This window comes from Vicia villosa, linkage group LG5, assembly GCF_029867415.1.
Source record: "Vicia villosa cultivar HV-30 ecotype Madison, WI linkage group LG5, Vvil1.0, whole genome shotgun sequence".
In the NCBI taxonomy this organism is placed as follows: Eukaryota; Viridiplantae; Streptophyta; class Magnoliopsida; order Fabales; family Fabaceae; genus Vicia; species Vicia villosa.
In genome coordinates, this window is record NC_081184.1 from 115,195,221 (window position 1) to 115,219,624 (window position 24,404).

Sequence of the window (24,404 nt, forward strand, 5' to 3'; positions counted from 1 at the left end):
TGTCCTTAAAGTTAAAATTTCCAGGAAAATTGTCGTTTTTCCTGCGGACTTTAATTTTAAGAACTAAAACCATATAAAATTCAACATTTAAGGACTTTATACAATAAAAAAATACAAGTACGAAAAACAAAATCTCGCCAATTTATAAGAATCAAAAGACTATTTAAGCCTACTTTATTCTACCAACCTACCTCAGTCATCTTTGTTGAGACAGAACAAATAGGATCAAGAGGCAATTAACTACTGCATATACGTCACAACAAAATGAGTCTCAAAGCGGAATAGTAGAATGGTGATGAGCACGGTGAGAAACTTATTGATTGAGAAAGATGTCCCAAGAAATTTTTGGTCGAAAGCATTATATGTTTTTAATAGATGCCCAACATCTTCAATATAAGAGACGACACTAAGGAAGCTTGGTCCGGGGTAAAGCTTTCGATCAAACACTTGTGAGTTTTTGGCAGTGTAACGCATGTTCATGTACCTGATGCTAGGCGGACGAAGCTTGAAGATAAGAGTCACAATAGTGTTTTATTTAAGGTAAACAAAGAATCAAAAGCATACTGATTATATTATCCTATCTCAAAACAGATTATCATTAGTGGAGATGTAAAGAGTAGAATCCATTTGAATTAGAATGGATAGATGATAAAAAAGGAGAATGCAATGAAAAAGATAATCTAACCCCTTAAGGTGGAGAAAATTTTACTTATCCAACTCCTCAAGGTGAAGAAGAATTTTCTTATCCCACTCTTGAAGGTAAAGAAAATTATGCTTATCACACTCCTCAAGGTGAAGAAAGTTATGCTTTCTCTGCGATGGAAACCCAAAATAGAAGAGCACCAATATAGATAAATGAACATGTCTTTGGTAAAGGTCTTTCTGATGAAGAGGAAGACACATAAACTCATATAGCTTTATTTGCTCATTTTGTTCACTCTGATCCAACTTCTTTTGATGAAACTGTAAAGGATGACAAATGGAGGACAACCATGGATTCAAAAGTAAAATCATTTGAGGAAAATAGAGTGTGAAATCTTACCGAACTACCTACAGGAACAAAAAACATAGGACTTAAATGGATTTACAAAACAAAATTAAATGAGTTTAGAGAAGTCAAAAAGTACAAGCCGCGTTTGGTTACAAAATGATATGCTTAAGAATACGAAATTGACTATCAAGATGTACATGCACATATTCCTCGCATGGACACACTTCTTCTTGACGTAAAGTCAGCATTTCTTTATAGAAAGTTAAATGAAGTTGAGTACGTGAAGCAACTAAGAAGCTATGAGATAAAGAATGAGGAACAAAAGGTGTACAAGATCAACAAAGCTTTGTACGTACTCAAGCAAGTATCACAAGCATGATTTAGCCAAATTGAGTCGTATTTTTTAAGAGAGGTTTTGAGAAGGAAGACATTGAGCATACCCTCTTTATCAAAGTCAATAAAGAAGATAAGCGTTTGAACAATAATTTGTATGTTGATGATTTAATTTATATTTAAGATTATGAGAATTTGATATTTGAGTTTAAAGCATCCATGTTGAAGGAATTTGATGTGTTTTATTTGGATAAGATGAGGTACTTTCTTAGTATTGAGGTGTTGCAATTTGATGGTGGTATATTCATTAGTCAAATTAAGTATGTCACAAAATTGTAGAAGAAATTTGAAATGGAACATAATAACTCTACTGAAAATCCAATGATTCTAGGATTCAAAATCGTTAAAAATGGTGTTGAGATGGATGATTCATTCTTCAAGCAACTAGTCAGAAGCTTGATGTACTTAACAACTACAAGGTCGGATATAATGTATATGGTTAGCTTACTAAGCAAATACATGCCAAGGCCTATTGGACTACATTATTCATCAGCCAAAAGAGTTTCATGGTACTTGCAAGGGACGATTGGGTTTGGTATTCCTTACAAGAAAGAAGAAAATTAAGAGGTGGATGACTTTATTGATAGTGATTATGCTAGCATTGTGGAGGATCGAAAAAGCACCTAAAGTTATGTTTTTTATTTTAAGTGGAGCAGCAGTGGCTTGGTATTTTCTCTAAAGCAGCTGCTAGTGACTCCAAGCACCACATAAGCAGAAATTGTGGTAACTGCAACATGTTGCTGTCAAGTTATATGGATGAAAAAAGTGTTGAAGAAGATTGGCTATAAAAGCAACAAATGTCTAGTGCATATTGATGCGTGTTACCACTTCTTGCACGAGCTTGTAAATGAAGGAGCTATGATACTCCAGTTTTGTGGTACAAGATATCTGGTGGTAGACATGCTCACCAAGCCACTAAAATTGAAGTCTTTTTGTAAAATTAGAAGGAAGTTTGGAGTTTGTGAGATGCCAAAGAAATGCAATCTAATTTAAGTGGGGAAATGATAAGTTTAGGTCTAGTCCTAGATTTTAGAATAGTTTGTTGTTTGATTTTACGATAGTTTGTTATTTGAAATGATCAAGTTTGTTTCCTATTTCTTAGGTAGTATTGGGTGGCAGTTCACCTGCTTTATTCCTATTTATTTGCTGTACTCTTTGGATTCAACATGCAAGTCAATTTTTGCACCTAACAGTGAATAAGGACTACTCTCATATTACCCACTCAAATTTCATCATCTTTACTAATAAAACAACATACATTTTTCGAAGATAAATAAATCATTTAGATCAACCCTCGTGAGTATTTTCACTTATTTAATTAATAAAAACCATTTATTTGTTATCAAATTTTATGACTTAGAACCAAATACATCTTCATTAACTTTATCGAAATGAGCAAATAACCTTAAGATGCGCTATATCTTGTCACGGTACGGTACAAACATCATAGATGTGCAAAGTGCAATTAAATACTAAATATAGAAAAATGGTCTATAAAGCACAGCGGGTCCTGCATATTTTCGGTAGAAATGCTTTATTGAAGATTCAAAATGTAGCGATTAAAAACTCAAAATAAAAAAATAATAATTCAACATAATGGGTGAAAACTTCACTTGCACGAAATATTCATAAACTTCTTCCCTCCTTCCTCTTATACTTAGAGAAGAGGTAGAAAGTATTGGAAAGTAGACCATGTAAAAAATATATAAAGAAAAACAGAAATTCACGCAAGGACAAGTAACTCTCGACTATTTCTAGATTCTACAGATAATATATGAATTGATCAATACGACTTTAATCATGTGTTGAAAGATGACCTGAAACAAAAATTATCATCAACCGCTCCTCATCCAAAAGCTCAATCAACGAATCTGGGCAGGAGAACAGAGCAATCCAGAAGCATCTGCCCCCACTACTGAAAGTTCACACACAGTGCATAGCTGCCCCTCCTGGGTTGGTACAAAACGGGAAGTACAGTAAGGGCAAGAGACATCTTTCTGTCCACGATAAATGGGCACATAGGTTGCCCCACAAGTTACAAATGGGTTTCGGAAATCATAGTTCAACTCTGTGGCATCAGTCATGTTCCTTTCTGCAGCTGCTAGCACTTGTCTTGCTGTCTTAGCTTGGTTTTCAATGCTAGGATTGGTTTCAAGTAGTCTCCTGGCAAAGTTAGCAGCAGTGGCAAGGTTCTTTGCTTTGTAGCAGACAGTCATTGCATTCAACAAAGCTAGCCTCAAGTGAGGTGTCTGAAGATTGCAGTGGGTGAAATATGCTGCGAGCTCCTGCTGGCGTACTGGATTGTCCTTCATTTCCCTTCTTTTCAGCTCCATCTGCAGAGCCAGAACATACTCTTTGACTATGATTATCAATTCCTTTACATCATCCACTTCCCTCCTTGACTCTACAACAATCAAAGGAATTGTATGAAGTATATTGACAAATGTACGGAGAGCTTCAGTGAATTTCCCAGCAGTTGTTGACTTATAACCAGCTTTGAGCTTTTCATCTAATTGAGACAATTTGTAAGGAAGTGCCGGTGGGCCTCTCACATTTGGACTAGACGCCTCAGTCCAACCCCTTTCAACAGCAAGTGGTACAACTGGAGCAGATGAAAAGGCACGCAGATAAGAGTGACTGGCAGAATGAAGATCTAGGAACATGGATCTCAAGGGGGCAAAGTTTTTTATTCCAAGCTGCCTGTTCAGTAATCTCATTGCAGTATCAAAATTGCCAGCAGCTGCATGATCAGCAGCAAGAGATGATCTCTGAACCCATATCTGGCTAACTGCCATCCCAGGCGTTGGCGCCACAAAAACTGATGACCGTGTACTGACAGAGGCTTTTGGAGTGTCAGCTTCAGGGGGGAGCTCTAAATCTTCCAGCTCCCACCCACCCTCTTCATCGCCCTCTTCAGCCACCTCTCCGTCATCCAAAATTGCAGTAACATCACCATTTTGTAAGCCTTCAATGTCAACCATGTCGAGCTCCTCAACCCAATCACCTTCAGCAGCCTCATACTCTTCATCATCGGCATCTTGATCGGCGTTTCTAAGCCCGCCATCAAATATGCCTCGCATGACCCTAAGAAGGGGCCAATCACCACAACACAGCACAGGTGACGGAGGTATCAAGAGAGATGGTACTTTCCCCTCGGGCAAAGATGGAACGTTATCCCCCAGTTCAGCTGCAAGCCTTTCAGCAACATCGTGTAGCCCATGGGTTGATGCAGTGATATAAGCAAGAGGCAAATGGCCAACATTCTCTAAGATCTTAACACGCTCTCGAATATCACCCATATATAAGGCATTGTGAAACTGGCCCATGACATCATTCTTGACTTCAGCAATTTTCAACATCTTTGAAAGTTTCTCCACATTACCAGTGATGAGATAAAGGAAAGATAATCTCTCAAAATTCTTGGTCTTCTGATATGCATACTCTACTATACCAGCATTGCCTTGTCGAAGAGCTTCGACTCCCAATCGGTACCAGTGATCTTTCTCATCAATTGCTGTAGCTGATGCAACTGCAATTTGAATGTTCCCACTCTCTAAAGCCAAATTGAACCGAATCCTCTCATCTTTCACAAAATGGAGGGCAACCTCAGGAAATCCTTTCTGTTGCAGATAAGCAATCATAGCTTGCCCACAAAGCTGTGAGTTCCTTATCATGTTCATAACATGGTCATATTTTTTCTTCAACAAGGAAAGCTTAAAGATATACTCTGTAGCATCAATGGTTATAGCTTTGTTTTTCCCATCTCGACCCAAGCAGAATATGACATTTCCAACAACCTTTGTGATATAAATTGGGACGTCCAGTGTTTTGATTATCCCACTGTCTCCATTTGGGAGGCAGTATTTGATATGATTTAATGTTGTGTAAATAAAAATACCATTGTCATCCCAGGCTCCGCTTTTTACACGGATTGTCTCATGGAGGGTGCATTGATGCACCAGCTTCTTGCTAGCAATGACAATTGCATGTTTGCTGAGTAAAGCGACGCTTTCCATGTCATTAGACCAGACAACATACTTGATGAAAGGGGTCTGAAGATCGCCAAGAACGATCCTCTGCTGAAGGTCAAATATAAAAACCCTATCCTCAGACCTACAGAGCAAGTTGCCTGTTCCGGCATAGAATATAGCATCAGTAGCAATTGGAAGCACACTCTTTTTAACAAGCTCATTCTTCAGGTTTTTTAAAAGGACTTGGTTGCTGCTTTTTTCAAGCACGGCAAACCTATTCCGAGCCACAAAGACTGCTGATCCTCCAAGACCTTTCTTTGGTTCTTGCATATCACCCCTACCAAAACTGTCTTTAATTGTGCTATCTTTGGATATGCAGTACAACTCATAAGATCCACCATCCACATCTGAACAGAGAAGAATCGCATTTTCAGTAGGACTGTAGGAAAGAGTCTTAGGACTTTGATTCAAGCTCAAGGAACCAGGTCGTCGAATAGTAAGTACTTGTGTCTCTCTCTGTGTTGAAAATTCATAGAACCGCAAAAAGCGGTCTTTCGTGTAGAACAGAGAATCACCACTAACGGCGAAGGCGGGCCTTTCTCTCTCCAGCTTGAAGACTATCATGCCACTGTCATGACCAGCTGCCAACAGATTCATTTCAGGATGCGTTGAAAGAATCCAAAATCGATCATGTTCCCTGCGGAAAGTTTGAATACCAGTCCTCTTTGTTGCATCCCATACTCGAATACTTTTATCCTCAGAGTTTGACACAATGATGTCCTGTTTGGCATGGAACATAACACATGAAACGTTATTCATGTGCCCTCTCAGAGTATCCACTTCCCATGCCTTAGTGTCTGAAAACAGAAAAAAAATTTATTAGGGAATAGAGAAGGTCACTCTAAACAATATTGTTAATCTCGGATAGCATTGTGTGGCATCGACCCCCTAAAATGCCATAGCGCTATAGCAGATAGCAGGATAGTGGCTATTGCCAAGACTAAAAACCAGATTACAAAGTAAACATAAATACTCAAAAATAGACTAATACATAAAACTAAAGAGATCATCATACTTAATAGTTAAAGAACCTAAATTATAGAGTAATAAAACTTAGGCAGAGAAGAATAAAAAATAACTGAACTAAAAGTAGGAAGAAGAGCGTAACAATTACTTTTGAGCAAGAACATAGCATTACTCTTCAAAGGGATTGAAATTTACACCCTTAAAAAAAGACAACAGTTTTAAAAATAGAGTTTGAAGAATTGATCCCCAAAATTCTAACAGTGGTCGCCATAGTGGCTGCGACAGAGGTTTGGGGCCTCAATTAGCGGCCACTACAACCATTATTGTTGACAGCGGCTCGTAGACCAATAGCATGCGCTGAACCCTATCACCGCTACGATATTCCGCTATAGTATGCTATTGACAACATAGACCCTAAATACTAATTGTTTTTCTTTTTCGTTAACTACATAGTAATAAAGTTAATATGAGCAAGAAATGTCTTATGAAACATTTTACTTCCAACAATACACAAGCTCCTCTAAACACTGTTTTATGAAAACTTGTAATCATTTGCATAGCATCAAGACGATGTATGGAAGCACGGTAAGCTAAAGTTTAATAGACAAAATTGAAAAACCATTTATATTTTAAGATAGTTACATTCATTCAGCCTTCAGGCAGCATAAAGTAAATAACAAGGTTTCATATTACCATTCATCCTCCAGAGTTTCACTTGCCGGTCATCAGCTCCTGAGACAATAAGAGGCAGTGTAGGATGAAAAGCAGCCCAGTTGACACCTCGGTCATGACCTTCCAACACATACTTAACAACTGCATCGACGCCACCGAAAAGATCTGTGTTCATCTGACTCAATCGCAAAATATCATCTGAAGGAGGTCCAGCCTTCCTTTTGAGGGAACCAATATCCCAAACACGAACAGTCTGATCCAAGGAGGCTGACACAACAATATCCTCTTTTGGATGGAATGAAGCACACATAACATAATGGTTGTGCCCAGTTAAAACAGATATACAGGTACGTGACTGCCAGTTCCAGATGCGAATGGTTTGATCATCACTGGCACTCACAATCCATGGGTTCTCATGATGAAATTGTACTGTCCGAATATAATCAAGGTGTCCAAGAAGAGTGAACAAACACCTATGCATCTTATAGTTCCAGACTTTAATCTTGTAATCATCCCCTGTCCCAATAAAAAATATAAAAACCAATAAGCATGAAATTGTATAAAGTAAAACCCTCCCCTTCCAATTCGCAACAATAATATATATTATCAATGTATGCATGTGACACACCAAGATCTCCACCTCAAAAGACAGGTTTAAAATATGGAAAAACACAAACATTAGAGCAAGATTTCATGCACCAGAACCACTGATTTGTTCAAAGAACGCGTTGATATTAGTTATTAACTTCCGGATCCAAAACATTTAAATTAAGCCATACCAAACAGATCTTATATCCTATTCAAATAAAATTATATACATACAAACAAGTCTATAAACCATAACCCGTTCTTAGTTTCATACACATCACACATAGTTTCATTTCACACCCTCGGACAAATAAAGATTTAGATCAGAGGTGAAGAGATAAAAGAATCAACATTACAGATATAAGATAAGCATTAAATCCTTATATCAAAAAATGCAGCAACTCATTTGATAACGAGAGAATCCAACACGAGACACCACACACACACAATTCCTCTAATACTAAAATAAAAACATTTCATCAGTTCAGCATGCAAGATCTTAACATCGAATCCATTTCTGAACACCAATCTAAGTGGATCCCAGTAGAGCTTTAATGGATGATACATATACACATCCAATGTAACTCAAAATTTTCCATGAGTGTAGATGCATAAGTGGTATACATTAATAATGAGTGCCTTCATTCAGATACGCATATGCAGAAAAACAAATAAAAACAACAATAAAAGACGCAAAGTAACAGATCAGAGTAAATTCGAAAGAAACAACAAGGGTTATTATGAAAAAAGGTACCTCCAGACACAAAAAGGGGTTGAGAATTGTGAAAATGAACGCCTCTAACAGGTCCATCATGCTCATCGAATCTGTCAATTAAGGTCCCCATTCGATAGTCCCATAGCTGGATCACGCCACTGTGAAGACTCGCAAGAATCCATGGCCTTTTGCTATGGAAGCTCAGTCCCTTCACTCTGTTACTTTTCGTTTCAAACTTCGTTAACATCTTCCCTCTGCACGATCCAATTAAAAATCATCAATCACAAATCACAATGGCTTAACAATAAGCTCGAATTTCGAAATTGAATCAAACACAAAAGCACAATCACCGAATACATGCAAAAGAATGAATCAACATTGATGAACATTTAGAAAGAAAAACTGAATCAAATCGAAGGCGAGGAATTAGGAATCGAGAGAAATTACCTCAGATCTGATTACGGTAATGAAATTGAGAAGATACGCGATCAAGTTCACCGACAGAGGTGCGGTGATATATGCATATATGTGCAGAGAGAATAGAGAAAATGAGAGCGAGAATATTCACTACTCTATTCAGATTAGATCTGGTTATGGCTATGGTGCTATATGCGTAATAGGGAAAGAGAAAAGAATAAAAAAGAGAGAGAATAGAATGGAAATTATGTAAGTGCGTAATAGTGTCATGATCCAAACTATATGAGTTCAAAATAATATATAAATGATGTATTTTAAAAGAAAAATACTAAAGCTTACGTAGAAAATATAATAAGAAAGTGAAGAAAATGATGTGGCATGTTGTTATTGGATGAACCACTTTAAAATTGAGTAATGCTAACATATTCTAGGTTAGGTTAAGAAATTGAATTTATTTTCAATAGCCAAGTATTGAAAAGAAAAAAAAAATAATCACGTTTTGGAGAAAATAACGCAAATAATTATGTTTTAAAAAACGTTAACATTTAGTAGTCAAGTGAGATGACGCATCCCTGTAATTTTTTAAAGAAGACGCCATATGAGATGACGCCTAGGTACATGTGAAAATTGCAAATCACATACACCTAGGTGCCATCTCATTTGGCGATACTTTTAAAAAATTACATGGAGGCGTCATCTCACTTGGCTACTGCATGTTAACATTTTCTAAAACATGATTATTTGCGTAATTTTCTCTGAAACGTGGTTATTTGTGTATTTTTTTCCAAACTTGGTTATTAAAAAAAAAAAAAAAAGTTTATCTTCATGTATTTTTACTTATCAAGATTATGAACAATTTGTTGTAAAACATCTTCATAAAAGCTTTAAGTTGGATCTTCATGGATCATGTTCCTTCATACATTATTTAATAAGAATGAATCCGACAAACATAATTTAATAAGAATGAATCCAACAAACATAATTTAATATTACAACAAATATATTTTCAAAAGAATGAATCCAACTAAATATTACCTCTTCATCCCAAATATGTCTGACAACATTGTCCGGGTTAGGGGTGTTCAAAACCAAACCAACCCAAACCAAACCAAATTGAAAACGCAAAAAACCGCATTTGGTTAGGATTTGTTTGGGTCATCTTTTAACAAAACTGCACGATTTGGTTCGGTTTGAGGTTTGTATTTTGTAAACCAAACCAAACCGAATCAAACCGCATTGTGTTACAACCTAACTTTTACTTAACTCACATCCAACCCAAACTTAAACCTATTATACCTTAGCCTTATGATTACGAACAATTTTCTCATCCTTACACATATGATTTTAGTCTCGATCTTCTCAAATCTCTAATAGCATTATCGCGTCATCTTTGCCACATACATCTTCCCTCTTCTTCTCTAATCTGTACTCTCTTATATTATTTCTTTTTCACCTTCTATTTTTATGCAAATGTTCCCTATTTTAGTTTCTTTTTTATCGCATATCTTCTTCTCTAATCTCTCAACTCTTTTGTTTTTTCTTTTTCATATTCACTAATCTCTCGTCTCGTCTCTTCTACTTTTTTTGTTTCATTATAATAATTTTTATACTGTTTTATGATATTATTTTATGTTTATTATTTCACTTTCGTCTAATTTAATTTTTACATATTAAATGGGAAGTTGTTGTCAAAATATGTCGAGTTTTGTTATTATTTGATAGTGTATGAATGTCTAAATACAAAGTTATGTTGTCTATATGTGCATGTATGGCTCGATAAAATATTTGTAAAAAATTGAACCAAACCGCATTGGTTTGGTTTGGTTCCGTTTTTTTCTAAAAGCCAACCAAATCGAACAAATTTTTCTCTTGCGGTTTGGTTGATTTTTTTCGCTAAAACTGCCCAAACCGCACCGCGAACACCCCTAGTCAGGGTAAAAAGGCAGCAATGATAAGTCTGATGGGCCTCTTCCAAACCCTTGAGGTGGCTCCTGGGCCTGAGTTGCCATAGGGGCCTGGAATGCCAAAGGTGCCTAGGGGCCTAGGATGCCTCAGGTATCTCCTCTGTCACCTGGGCCTAGGGTGCCTCTAGTGTTTGAGGTACTTCAGGTGATTCGGATACCTCTGCTGTCTCAGGAGTCTGAATAGGTGAACTCAGGCGTCTACGCGGAGATGGAGGCGGGGATGCATTAGGATGGGACCCTCGCTTGCTATGGGAAAACGAAGAAGAAGGCAAAGATACATGATTCTTGGAACCTGACGCCTTTGCAACAATCGTTCTAGGAAGTCTGTGATGGTTGACTCTTTTCCCTCTGAATGGATGCATGTTGTGCAATCATACCGTGTCTCAATCTATATTGTCTATCAACCATAATTCTTGTTAATAGACAAGACAAACGTTACACAATGAGTTATTTATAAAAAAGGAAAAAATATTGCACATACTGCTTACGGAGATGCATCTTCGAATTATAGGTAAACGTTAAAAATTTACGGATATGCATCTCAAAAAATCCCTGCAACTTTAACCACCATCATTGGTGGAATGCAGACCCATAAAATATAAAAAATAATGTATTGATCATAAAAAATACCTATCTAACTCGTTTCTCATTAGGTCTAAGCTATCACATACACAATAAAAAAAACCTTAGCAGCATCGCACAATACAAAATAAAGTTATAAGAACAAATTCTTCTTTTTGATTTTTTTTACTAAATACAAAAACTCGAGCATAAATCAATTATCTTATTGAAATTAATCAACAATCCTAGACAACAATGCCAAAAAATTGATGAATATTTAAAAAATATATCAAAGTTGTCAAGTAACAATAACATGTTTATATACACATAAATTATTCTTAATCTTTAATCTTAACAATTAGGATTGAAAATGAGTCAAGTTTAGTCAACTTTGGTTTAACTAGGCTTAATAATAAATGGATCAACTCAAAGTTAGACTCGAGATCTGTGAGTGCACTTTTCACCATTAGATATTTTGTATGATGTCAAAATTAGAAAAATTTAGCATTTTTGTATATTGGATGGTATCTCTGAGTTTGTGTGGCACCACTTACATTAGAGGTCTTAGGAATCATTAAAAAACCACTTTTAAATAGACCAAAATCATTAAAAACAAATTTGTACACAAACATGCATTGTATGTGCCGGCACATACGCTTTTCAGGCCGACACATGTAACTCAATGTTGAAGCCTGTGGCTTCAGTCAAGGTTAGAACGGTACGTAAGCCCTTTCAGGCCGGCACTTACTAGAACTTCAAATTTTATGTGCCGACACATACATCCTTCAGGCCGACACGTACAACTCAATAACGAAACCTGTAGCCTCTATTTCATTTGGGTCGATACATGCACATTACAGGCCAACACATACTGAAAGAGATTCTTTTATGTGTCGGCACATACGTCGAACAGGTCGGCACATGTACTTGCTTAAATAAGACTGTAGCTCCAGTTTTGTTTAGGACGACATGTAGACGTCTTCAGGCCGACCCATGCTGTTATTCTCAAAACTATGTGTCGGCACATACTTTTTCTTGGGTCACTTTCTTTTAATTTTAAAATTCTGAATTTCCTCCTTTCGCCACAAAACTTCCACAACTATAAATACATCATTCATGCATCATTTCAACTTGATGAAACTATAAACTCTTACTGCATTTGCTCTTCATCTTCAACCTCCAATCTATGCATACACACTAACAAGGGAGTAGTGCGAGAACGGCGAATCAAATTGGAAGTTCTTGGGTTCAATAGTTAGAAATTGGATTTGATCGAGTGAAAGCTATAAGATTGAGGATCTTGCAAAGGAGTAGCGTGAGACGGTGAATCAATTGGATCTATAGTGTGCTTGGTCTTGTTGAAGATCAAAATAAGAGAAATGGTTAAATCAACAACAAATGGTTAGGGTTTGTAAGGGTTGCTCTTGGAATACTTCTCTTGTAGTTACTTTTTGCAAAGTAAGAAATCACTTCTCAATTTCATTTGAAATTGACGAAAGAGGTATCCACACGTAGGGACGACGTGGGGAACTGCCTTACCAAATCCTTGTGTCGCTCTCTATCTCTTTCTCTCTTACTCTCATTTAATTTCAATATGCAATTTGTTGAATATGTTGTTTGATAGATCAATTCGTATAAATATTTTCCTTGATTATTAAAGTTAAAAATTGCTTTGTTGATTATCTTACAATCACTTTGATTGTAAGTGATTTTGTACATTAACAAAGCTTAAAGGAAGAATCTGAAAAATTGATCGTACACCATGTGTTCGATAAAATGTTAGTTTTTGTTTTCATTATGTAATTTGTTGAATAACATTGTTTGATCAATCGACGCGTAAGAATTTTTTTGTAATTGTTTTGTTAAAGTTGTGTGTTGATTAACTTATAATCATTTTGATTATAAGTAGTTTTCATATGAAAACAACTCAAAAAAAAAAATCTGAAAAGCCGAACGCGCACCAAGTGTTCGACAAATGGCTTGTTTGTATTTTATCATTAACTTCATTGGAAATAGGTAACCGTTGTGATTTGTGTTAAACAGTTAATTGAGATAGACTTGTGTTGATTGTTCTTATTATTGTTTTAATTCCGTATGGTCTACGCATATCCGAGTTCCAATAACTAGGTTCGTTTAGACTACTATTCCGATCTAGACTTTAAACCTTCCACTCAAATTGTTTTCAAATAAATTTTATTTGTCCTAAACATTTTTAAAAGGACAATTTTGACTTGGGGATCTATTCACTACCCTCTACATATTCTAACAAGATCATAGTAAAAAAAATTTAAACTCAAACTCGACTCGATTAAAGTTGATGAACAACTTGATTTGTCACGATGGTTCAAGTCGTGTCTGACTCGATAGCTTGACCAATTTGACAAAAAAAATAGTTAAATTTAAAGAGGCAAAAGTTTACTAAGATCATATAATTTATATTATGCCTAGTGATTTTCCTTAACAAATAAAACTCATCAAAAATCTTGGATGCATCTTATAAGTGATGATGCATTTTATATAGAAAAAAAAATATATGAGCCTAAAATATTTATATATATATATATATATATATATATATATATAGTGGTCTCCTTCCTTCCGTACCGACTAATCCACCCGAGAGGGTTACTACCCCACGTAGCCTCCGAAAGTTGGTCCTAGACTCCTTCGAACACAGTACTTCAAGGGGAGCAAACCCTTGAGACCCAAGCACCCTCCCACTAGGCCAACCCTCTCGGGTTATATACATATATATATATATATATATATATATATATATATATATATATATATATATATATATATATATATATATATATATATACATATATATATATACATATGTATATACATATATACATACATATATATATACATATGTATATATATATATATATATATATATATATATATATGTATATACATATATACATATGTATATACATATATATATATATATATATATATATATATATATATATATATATATATATATATATATATATATATATATATATATATATATATATATATAACGGAGGTAGTAATATTTAAGAACAATTTATTTGTCGTATTCATAAGAATTATAAATAACATTTTATAATTTTATATGACACAAGTTTCTTCTAAGATATTTAGAGAGACACCAGATATTGTTAGGAAAAATAGTTACTTCGAGCAACATGTATGATATCGTCTCTTACACACACTTGCAACCATTTATCTTTCAAATAGTCTTAATGAGATTTTTAGCAATGAGCATAATCTTTTAAATGACATCTATAACTTAATATATGATTAAAATACCCTTTTTGGTCCCATAATTATACACCAAGGTCCATTCTGGTTCATTATCTCTAAAAAATGTCAAAGTGGTCCTTTAATTGCTAAAAAAGGACCACGTTTGTCCTTTCATTCAAAATGACACAAACGAACGTTAGGTTTGTATATGTGGCAGGTGATATGGAATGTTATATACTCCTTCTTCAACCTTGTCTTCTTCATTGTTTTGTTCAGATTTCTTCAACTGTGTTTCCCCCAAATTCTAGGTTACTGTTTTTCATTCCCTTGTCAGTTTCTAAAATTACTTGTGTAAAATGAAGCAGACATCATCCTCGATCTCAGGGCCATGTTCTTATGACTCAAATACGAAGAGTGGTGGTGGTTTAGCTGGAAATTTGCAATGGAAACCAGTATGTGAGTGTGGAGACATAGCTCAGCTTCGAAGGGCTTCAACTGCCACGAATTTAAAGAAGGAATTTTGGGGTTGTCGTAATTACAAGGTAAAAACGAAATTTAATTGTGTTTTCATCTCATTTTTGTGTTCTGATTTATGAGAATGTTAAACATCACAGGGTTCAACCCAAACAGGCTGTGGATTTTTTCAATGGTTCTTTGATGATGTGGTGGATGAGAAAGACCAGTTTATGAAGATGCAAAATAGTAGGTTTGAGAAGCTTCAAATTGAACTTGATGCAGCAAAATTGGAGTTGGTATCTTTAAAAGCAACAAACGATAGACTGAAACAAAAGACAAGAGAGTTACAAATTCAAATGAAGAAGATGATGAATTCTGAAAAAATTAAAAAAGGATGTTCTGTATTGTTTTAGTGTTGGTCATTTGGAGAATGCTATAATTATTGTAGGCCATAGTTGTAATGTTTTGAATTAGTATGTTTAAGTTGTAATAGTCTGTATTGAGTTTTGTTGCTATCAATGGAAAATGATTGCTATGCATTAAGGATTTTGGTTACACCTAATAATAGTATGTATTGAGTTTTGTTACCAATGGAAAATGCTATCATTCACATTCATACCACTTGAACATAATCAACAATAACAGGTAATTACAATGTGCAAAACACTATATATTATAGGTCCAAAACACTATATATTATAGGTCAAAAAAGACAAATATTATAGGTCCAAAATACTTGACATTAACATTGCTAAATGTATCCAACATTACAGGTCTAAAACAACAAATATTACAGGTCCTCCTTGTTGTTGGACCTACAACTATTTTTGCAGCAGTCAACCTTGTTGTTGGACCAGGTGGAATAAAAGGTGCATTTGGCCTTCTAAATGCCAACTTTTTGGATTTTGTAGTCTTCTTGGATGATTTTGGAGTAGTCTTCTGAGATGGTTGTCTAGGAGTTTGTTGAGATACTTGTGAAGGAGCATGTTGGGATACTTGTGCAGCAGGAGCCTGAGATGGTTGTGCAGTAGGAGTCTGAGATGGTTATGCAGTAGTTGATGGTACCTTGCAAGTAAGCTTGTTGTGTCCTTGTTTCTTGCATCTACTACACTTTACAATGAATCTAGTTCTTCTCATCTTTTTATCAGTACCATCTAGTTCACCTTGCTCTAAATTCCTCCTCTTTTTTTTGCCTTCTTGGCATTTTCCTAAATTTGCCTCCTTGAAATCTTCTTTTGTACTAAAATAGGTTCCCACTTCCCATTTGTAATTGGACATATCCTTTAAAAGCTTGAAAATTATATACTTCTTTCTCCTAGCTCTACTGCTATCATCACTATCAGAGTCACTTCCAAGATCCTCACTATCATTATCACTTCCTTTACTATCTTCCTTGTTTTCATCACACTTTTGTTTACCTTTTTTTTTCTTTTCACTTGTTCATCATCTTCAATTTCATAGTCTAGTAAGTTACCCTCTTCCTCTTCCAATTCAATACCATACTCATCAGAGTCATCATCAAATACTATCTCCATTGCACTATCATACTCGAAGTTGCTATCATCAGAACTATCATCATCATCAGTCAGTCTTTCATCATCATCAACCTCACCACCCACAGGTCCATTAACATCAATTCCTATTGCATTATCATCAGTCTCTACTGGTCCATTATCATTGGTCCTCACATCATCTTCTCTTACATCATTGGTCCTCACATCAAATTCCTTCATCATCTCCTCAATCTCTACTTCTTCCTCATGTATTATCTCAATAAGTGGAATCTCATCAAACACAACTTCAGTATCATCAACATAAACGGGCTAGGACAATGTGTGTTTAATAAAGACTTCAACACTAAGATAGACCCTATATAAATCAACAATCTCTAAGGCCCCTTTGTCATCTACCAACAGATTCATCCCAGCAGTTGGATCCTTATAATATATCTTGTCTATGTCTGCATAACCTAGTTCCCTAATACTACCTAACAACTCAAAATAACTCCACTTATTAGCATCTACTCTCAATTTAGCAATCTGACCTCCTTCGTACACACTCAGGTCTTCACTAGCAAATTCACCACTATGGTGGATTGTAATGTTTAGATATTCATCCATTTCAGACAATGCCCTAGATAGACGCGAAGTGCATAGATTTTAGAAAGATGGAATTCAAAACAAAATAGAAGTTTTAGACCTAACTACGTTACTAATACAGATGCAAAAACTTACCTCTGGTGAAGGTCGTATTCGCTTTCACCTTGAATGCCATCTTCGTCTTCGTTCGCAGAAACTTCAACTTGGAGATTCGTCAATGGCAGCTGCGCTAGGGTTTCCTCCAAGAACCAACAATGACAATGACGTTTCTATTTCAATTCTCTTTTTTATTTTATTCCTCAGACAAAATAATCCACATGGCAATTAAAATAACCCACACAACAACTTAAATAAACATGTGTCTGCCACATGTATGCCACATACGCCATTCCATTGACTTTGACTAATGGGGCTGACAGAAAGGACAAACATGATCCTTTTTGAACAATTAAAGGACTACTTTGACACTTTTTAGAGATAAGAGACCAAAATGGACCTTGGGGTATAGTTAAGGGACCAAAAATGATATTTTGCCTTAATTTTTATATTATGTTCAACGTCATCTCGAAGTTGGAATAAGGAAATACCTATTCCACAACTTAAGGGGTGTGTTGGAGATTAGAGCATATTAATAATCCTCTTTCCAAGTAGCTTGTTCATCTAATAACAAGTAGATTAACACCAATGTATTTCAGGAGATAATGCTAGGTTAATATCTTCCTCGTGAATTGTATAATCATTGTAATTACGATTACCGTGTTTATAAATTAAGAATGCTGCACAGTGCAAAGAACTTAAGCACATCATAAAAAATATGCTCCTATTTTCATAATTCCATATGCTAATAAACAAATGTAAAAGAATAATATATTGCCAGATTCTAGGATGAATCTACTATATTCTGGCCCCAAACTTTGGTGTCAGGACAAATTACTTATAATCTGCAGCGCAAAACTACCTGAAAGTAGCCAGATGCTATTATCAAGGTCAATCCACTGATCCGCATTAGTATTTAGTGCTACTTGCTCGCAGATATGATTATCCAGAATTCTCTAGCTCGGCAATATACGTGTTAGCATGATCTGCTTTGAATATCATAAATCGCTACTAGCATCATGTACCATGGGTTGGGAGATTCCAGCTACCCATCTTCACAGATAAGAAGAAATGCTATTGTGGTTTCCCCTGGCTCTGAAGCACTTGAACAATCTCATGTGCTCTAGTTTCTATGCCTTTCAGGTACTCTGTCAGAATCCGTTGTTGGTAAGAACCTCCCTCCTATCAAATGTACAACATCAGTTAAGCAGAAGACTCGAAAAAAAAGATGAATTAAATGTTGAAATGCGTAGCTTGTCTCACAGTTCTAATTAAAGTGCGCTCCATTCGTTTCTTCAAGACAGCAAAGAGCTCCTCTGGTGAAACATCCCCAGCACCAATTGTTAATCCATTGATCAAAATACCGTTCCATTCGTGTTCAGGAGCTGTGCAAGGGACCAAAAATAATTGATCATGATGCAAAATATGTAACATAAGTTGGAGATAAAAAGTGGTACACTACAAATCTATATCAGACAAACATATAAGAAGATATACCACCCACAACATTGATACTTCCAGGTATCCAGAAGACTAAAACTTTTATCCAGAGGACATAAGTTAGCTATAACTTTCTCTCATATAATCTAGTTTTTTATGACTCTTAGTAAGTCCTATTGGTTTGCAGAGAAGGTAAGTCAGAAATCACATGTGCTACTGAAGTAATAGGGTTAGTCTTGACTTATATTTATATCGGTTTGGATGATATGTTCAACGTTAGTAAAGACAAGAAAACACTAACCTTTATTTCGTTGATACTAGACTCTTAATTAACCAAGGAAATAAATCATGATATACAAGAAAATTTGAAAACCACCAATCCTAAGAGATAATCATAGTTACTCTAAATGTTGCGGTAAAACGTGGTTACAGAGGGAGATCATAAGATGTAAGTTTAACATTTCCTACTATATCCAAAACCAATTACAAAATAACTTCAATATACATCAATATATAAGATATTTTTCATATATTTTCACCCCTCCCCTCTTTAAACTAAAACTTTAGGCTAGTTACAAATGTACTTGTAAAAATGAAAAATAACACCGCCAAAAAGACTTAAGGATGTTGGAGACATTGGAGGTGAGCATTGCTGCAATGACAACTCAGCAGAATGGTTGGAATGATTGTCAACATAAAGAGCTAGTCGGAATGTCGTGTGACTAAGGAAGAGACTTGCTGAAATGATCATTCGCAGATATTTCCCAACAAGCAAATTATACACAACTAAAATTGCTCCATATTCATGAAGAACAATATGCGGAAGATTTTAATCACTAGAGAACTCACAAGACCCAAAAAATTGAGAATGAAACTAATGCTAATCAGCAACACAGCCATGGAGAATTCATAAAATCATCTGTGGGATAGGAGAAATTAGCAATGTATGATTCACAATGACAGGCTGGAACGAATCACAATGACAGCTAATACATTATTGTATGACTCATTGGTGATTAAAAAGACACTAAAGATTGTTGATGAAAAGAGAAATAGTTGAGAACATAAAAGATGGGGCAATACAAGACAAATGGGGCCATATTTCATATGGGATAGTTGGGACCAAACTACATGTACGAGTCCAAGGTCCAAACAACATCTGGTACAGCCAGAACCAAACTTCATGTCGGATAGTTGGAGGTTGTTAGATGGAGGACATGAAAATATGACAGACAATGCAAGATTTATGGGACAGCTTGAAAAAGTGACGGGCAAAAAGAGAATCTAAAAGAGAAAGCATGGTCACTTGGACTATAAGCAAAAAATCATGGAAATAGATAATGCCATTGTCAAAATAAAGCTTCAGATTTTAAGATTTCTATGGCAAAATAATGACACGACAGGTCATGGAGGACAGAACTGCTGTGAAATCATGCTGAAGTTATTGGGTTAGTTTTAGTTCTAGTTAAATAAGGAAGTAAACTATGATATATTAGGAAATCTGGAAATAATCCTAAGACATAATATAAGTTACTTTAAATTACTCTCTAGATATAATCAAGATATTATAATATGCTTTTCATATTTTCGAATACGAACAAGAACAACTATGACACTTTTACATTGTTTCATACAAATTCAACTTGAGGTACCTTTTAAACTTATCAACCCAAATAGAATGAGGAATGTATAAAGAGAAATTTTCACACAATATTCTTGTCCTGGTACCCTCAACAAAAGAGCACCAGCATACATCATTAAGGAGGACAGAAATCAAACAAGCGAAGTTAATCCCCAATTGAAAATTATGAAGCAGTTGGTTGCAGATGATTTAGAAAATATGGATGGAAGAGCACAACAAAAACAAAACAGAAAGAACAAAAGAAATGCAGAAACTAACGAAATAGAAAAATCTAAAAAGATTAGGATTTCTTGGCCTCCCCAGGACCATAAAACTATACAAACAAAGCGATTGTTAGAACCAGCCTAATTGGAGCTGACAGAGAGATAAAATGACACAGACATACACATAAAATGGAGACACATGAAACGAAAAGATTTCAACATAATTGTTTTAAGAGAACTGGGAATTATTATATAATTCTTATATTAAATTTACAAAATTATATTTTTTACTACAACGTAAAAGATTAGGATGATAAAGACACCTTGGATTATGGTTTCAAGGAATTGCTCATCCTTCAAAACTTCCTTCCCTGCAAGAAGAATACAACAATCTACCAAATTAAATATAAAATTTAATAATTCTTCCAACAAAGAAGATATGTTGACTGGCAAGAAGACAATGTTATGATGGAAATGTTCATGTCTAGAACTTTTGTTCTCTATACACCAGCAGTGAAAATTGATATTTTACATATGCAACCTTGTTCCATATATTTTATTGATAAGTATGTCTTCGCAAATAATGTTAAAAAGTGAGATGAAAAACAGGTAAGTTAGATTTGTTATTTGTAATCATCTTAATTTGGTCAAGTTTATTTTCCCACATGAGTTATTTCCCAAAAAAATTCCTGTTCAATGAAGTTCTTGAAAGAAGCAAAAAAAAAAAAAAGACAACATAACCCTGTACCTCAATTAGTGTCATGCTTCAACTAGAAAATACTCATCTATTCCGACATAAATTTTCTGTATAAGATACCCCGACTATAAACAAACCTTTCATGGCATAACTACGTTTTGAGAGAGAGTTGGAAGCGTACAGCTGCAAAACCTTTTGCAACATAGCCTCAAGCCCAGGCTTATCACCATCTTTCTTTGCCTGCTCATTATAGTCAATATACTGTTGAGTCTTAACTCTTACTATGTAAAAGTAATTACAGCCAACAGAGTGAAATGTAAAAGTATTTATCATAAAGAAAATACACCCCAAACCAAGCATAGCAGTGTTTATACAAATACCCCAAAAGTACCACCAAGTATTTAGGAATGAAAAATAGTAACTAACACACTTTGTACCTCTTTGACTAACAAGAATTAGAAAACTAAGACAAGTTTTAAGGATAGTATAGAGAGAAGGCAATGTTGGCTATTATTAGAGAAAAGAATACCTACTGACAAAATAAATTATTACAGGTTAAATAAAAATCAGTGGAAGTGAAAAACAGTCTCACTTGTCTAAGTTGAGCACTAACTTCAGCAAGGAACCCTTCATCCAGCTGTCCTACTTGGCCCCTTTGATTTATTTCCTAATGATAAGTATTACAATTTTAAACAATTAGACAAGATTTGCTGAAAACATAGATTTAAGATCAAAACAACCCACTAGCAGTAATAAAATATCAAAATCAAAGCGAGCCATTTAGAAGAGAAGAAATACTACATATACAAATTTGTAGTTCTGCAGAGTTATTCACCATTTCCATCTCAAGTTACAACATGGTGCTCTTTTCAATTAAGCTTCCATTACAAAAATTAGAAAAATACACGGGCATATTATATTATTCTTTTTCCTTTAGTTCCCATGACATTATTGATTGTGTTAAGAAATGTGGTTGGGCCTAACTCAACCCTACAAAACTGGCTTGTAGGGTGAGGATTGCCCCCATTTATATGCACATGTTCAGGCCATATATTGTCCGATGGGGGGGACTCTTAACAGATTGTTTAATGTTCTCAATGACATTAGTCATTTGGCCTCATAAATCCTGTCTAATTGATATCCTATAAAAAAGGTCTCGTCTAATTGATTTTTCACGAAAACATGAAGGTAAATTAAGCTTAATTTTAATAGATTAATATAACTAATGTATGCCGGTTACCCTAGGCGCGGTATATGGAAGGGAAGAAATACAGCATAGTTGACCTTCCAGTGAAATACGCCACTCTAGCTAAAATCAGTGAGAAACAGAACTCACCGTCTCCATCAATTTGAGTGCTTGAGGATCTCGGGGAGGCCAAGAAATCTCTCCTTCATCATTAACAACAGGTTTTAGAACTCCCCTCAAGACATCTGTTGCAGACTCTATCTTTTCCTGCAAAGCAAGTAGTAACAAGATTATGGTCCAAAGAAGCACTAAAGAAAACAAACATTTAACAATAATCAGGTAAGTGAAGAGGGAGATATACCTTAGTCTTATTAACCACAAGATCCACCACACTCATAACCGTTGTTGCCAATTCTTCATAATCTTTCTGCATACCAACAATAAACAGAAGAAAAAAAACAGAAGGAAAATTAACAAAAGACCTATACAGAAACCGCCCATAGAAACACTGTCAGAATTTCAAAAGTGTACTTTATCATCCTCAGATTTACAATTATCCGATCTTGCAGCCAGTCGTATCCAGAAGTCTGGATTAAAAGCGAGAATGTTTTCAACAACGAGTTTCTGAAGCTGTTTTCAAACAAAGCCAATATCAACAAACATCATCCAAAATCGATCAAATAATAGCAATACTCATCTCACATTCTGAAGTATCATTTCATAGCATATAACTATACAACCAATAAAAAATCAATTACCACAATTATTATAGTATATCAAACTCGAACAAAGTTCCTTGAATACATATTTTTCGAATGCAAATTACTAAGCACGATTTTCTAAAAAAGGAGTTAGAACTTCATACTTCGCGAGGATTAGCTTCTCTAAGCATGTCAATGAGTTTATCAAGCTCAACAGTTTTCTTAAAAGTGCCTTCCGCTTCTCGATTGGCTGCACACATGAAAGTTGTCCTGCTTTTAGATCCAAACACGCGATTTCAAATTTTCGATTTCGAATAGCTTAATCAAATATTAGAAAGTGAATGTAAACCTCTCGGATTACAAAATGCAGTAACATCGAGCATGAATGGTGGTATAGTAAACTACCTCCTTCTGGAATTCAAATTAAACAGTGTAAGGTTCTTCAAGCTAGGTCCGTGGTTGTAGAGATTCTGGATTTTCCGATTCTGAAGCGGTGCATGCTAAATTAAGCGCAGAGATTAATTGGAGAGCGTGAAATGAAAGGCATAAGGTAAAAATGGAGATAACGTACTTGTTGTTGTGGAAATGATGATGATGAATGTGAATTGGGAAACGAGGAGTGAGTATAAGCGGAAGCGGAGATAGAGAAGGCGTTCATTCTCATTGATGGGATCAGGATTGAGGGATAGTTTGTTCGGTGGCGGGAGAAAGCTCTGAAGTGACCCTTTGCGTATCCAAATCCTAACCATACAACTCTATCATTCTCTTTCACAACCTCTTCTCTCCAAATATTTATTTCTATTAATTACTTTAGAAAAATTCTTAAGTAGTCACCCACATAAAAATTTCTTCAACACACAATCAATAATAAAATTTTAATTAATTAAAAAATAGATATAATATTTTTCTCTTTTTCATAATCATAATCACTCCATGATTTCGCTTTTTTAAGAACGAGTGTCTTACCCGTGCGTTCGCACGGGTACCCGTCGTTTTCGCGCATTGTGATTGAGAAAAATAAAAGATATTAGTAAAAGATTAAGTTTTGGGTAAAATTGAAAAAGTTATAAAAATAGTAATATTTTATTTAACAAATTATAATGAAGAAAAAGTTTTAAAATCGCAAATTCACGAATTATAATGAAGAAATATTCAATCAAATTATATAATTCAATTAGTGATAACTATTAGCTCAATCTCAAACTATCAGCTAAGGAGAATCGATTATTTTTTGCTAGCTAAGGAGAAAATTAATTATTTTGGCTCAATTATAACTACAAACTATCAGCCCAATCTCAAACTATCAGCTATGTCTTGTAGGCCAATGAGAAACCACTACAAACTCC

General features: G+C 35.1%; 2 protein-coding genes across 6 annotated transcripts; both read right to left on the reverse strand.

Annotated features, from left to right (window-relative positions):
* Positions 1-2,957: 2,957 nt before the first annotated feature.
* LOC131602090 (coatomer subunit alpha-2) lies at positions 2,958-9,046 on the reverse strand. The gene is made up of 4 exons (XM_058874095.1): positions 8,804-9,046; positions 8,396-8,610; positions 7,075-7,569; positions 2,958-6,212 (listed from the first exon to the last, which is right to left on the reverse strand). Exons 2-4 carry the CDS (start codon positions 8,601-8,603, stop codon positions 3,247-3,249), a joined length of 3,669 nt encoding a protein of 1,222 aa, XP_058730078.1. The 5' UTR covers positions 8,604-8,610; positions 8,804-9,046; the 3' UTR covers positions 2,958-3,246.
* Positions 9,047-17,810: 8,764 nt separating this feature from the next.
* On the reverse strand, positions 17,811-23,850 carry LOC131602091 (uncharacterized). Of its 5 annotated transcripts, none has more exons than XM_058874099.1 (11): positions 23,630-23,850; positions 23,464-23,543; positions 23,223-23,328; positions 22,889-22,987; positions 22,719-22,784; positions 22,508-22,624; positions 21,764-21,838; positions 21,309-21,411; positions 20,798-20,845; positions 18,453-18,574; positions 17,811-18,371 (listed from the first exon to the last, which is right to left on the reverse strand). In XM_058874099.1, the coding sequence occupies exons 1-11, from the start codon at positions 23,720-23,722 to the stop codon at positions 18,264-18,266; spliced, it is 1,017 nt and encodes a 338-aa protein (XP_058730082.1). In that variant the 5' UTR covers positions 23,723-23,850; the 3' UTR covers positions 17,811-18,263. The 5 variants fall into 5 exon arrangements, with proteins under 5 accessions (XP_058730082.1, XP_058730081.1, XP_058730080.1 ...); XM_058874098.1 differs by having other exon boundaries at positions 23,223-23,331; positions 23,630-23,849; XM_058874097.1 differs by having other exon boundaries at positions 23,464-23,558; positions 23,630-23,848.
* Positions 23,851-24,404: the final 554 nt, after the last annotated feature.

Bases quoted from the DNA above. Each gene is read 5' to 3' on its own strand.
- LOC131602090 (XM_058874095.1), bottom strand. From the start codon at position 8,603: ATGTTAACGAAGTTTGAAACGAAAAGTAACAGAGTGAAGGGACTGAGC. The intron at 7,570-8,395 runs GTACCTTTTTTC...TTATTGGGACAG, and splicing joins ACCCCTTTTTGTGTCTGGAG to GGGATGATTACAAGATTAAA. The intron at 6,213-7,074 runs GTAATATGAAAC...TTCTGTTTTCAG, and splicing joins GAAACTCTGGAGGATGAATG to ACACTAAGGCATGGGAAGTG.
- LOC131602091 (XM_058874096.1), bottom strand. From the start codon at position 23,722: ATGAGAATGAACGCCTTCTCTATCTCCGCTTCCGCTTATACTCACTCC. The intron at 21,839-22,507 runs GTGAGTTCTGTT...ACTTATCATTAG, and splicing joins CACTCAAATTGATGGAGACG to GAAATAAATCAAAGGGGCCA. The intron at 18,575-20,797 runs GTGTCTTTATCA...TCCCTTGCACAG, and splicing joins CCTTGAAACCATAATCCAAG to CTCCTGAACACGAATGGAAC.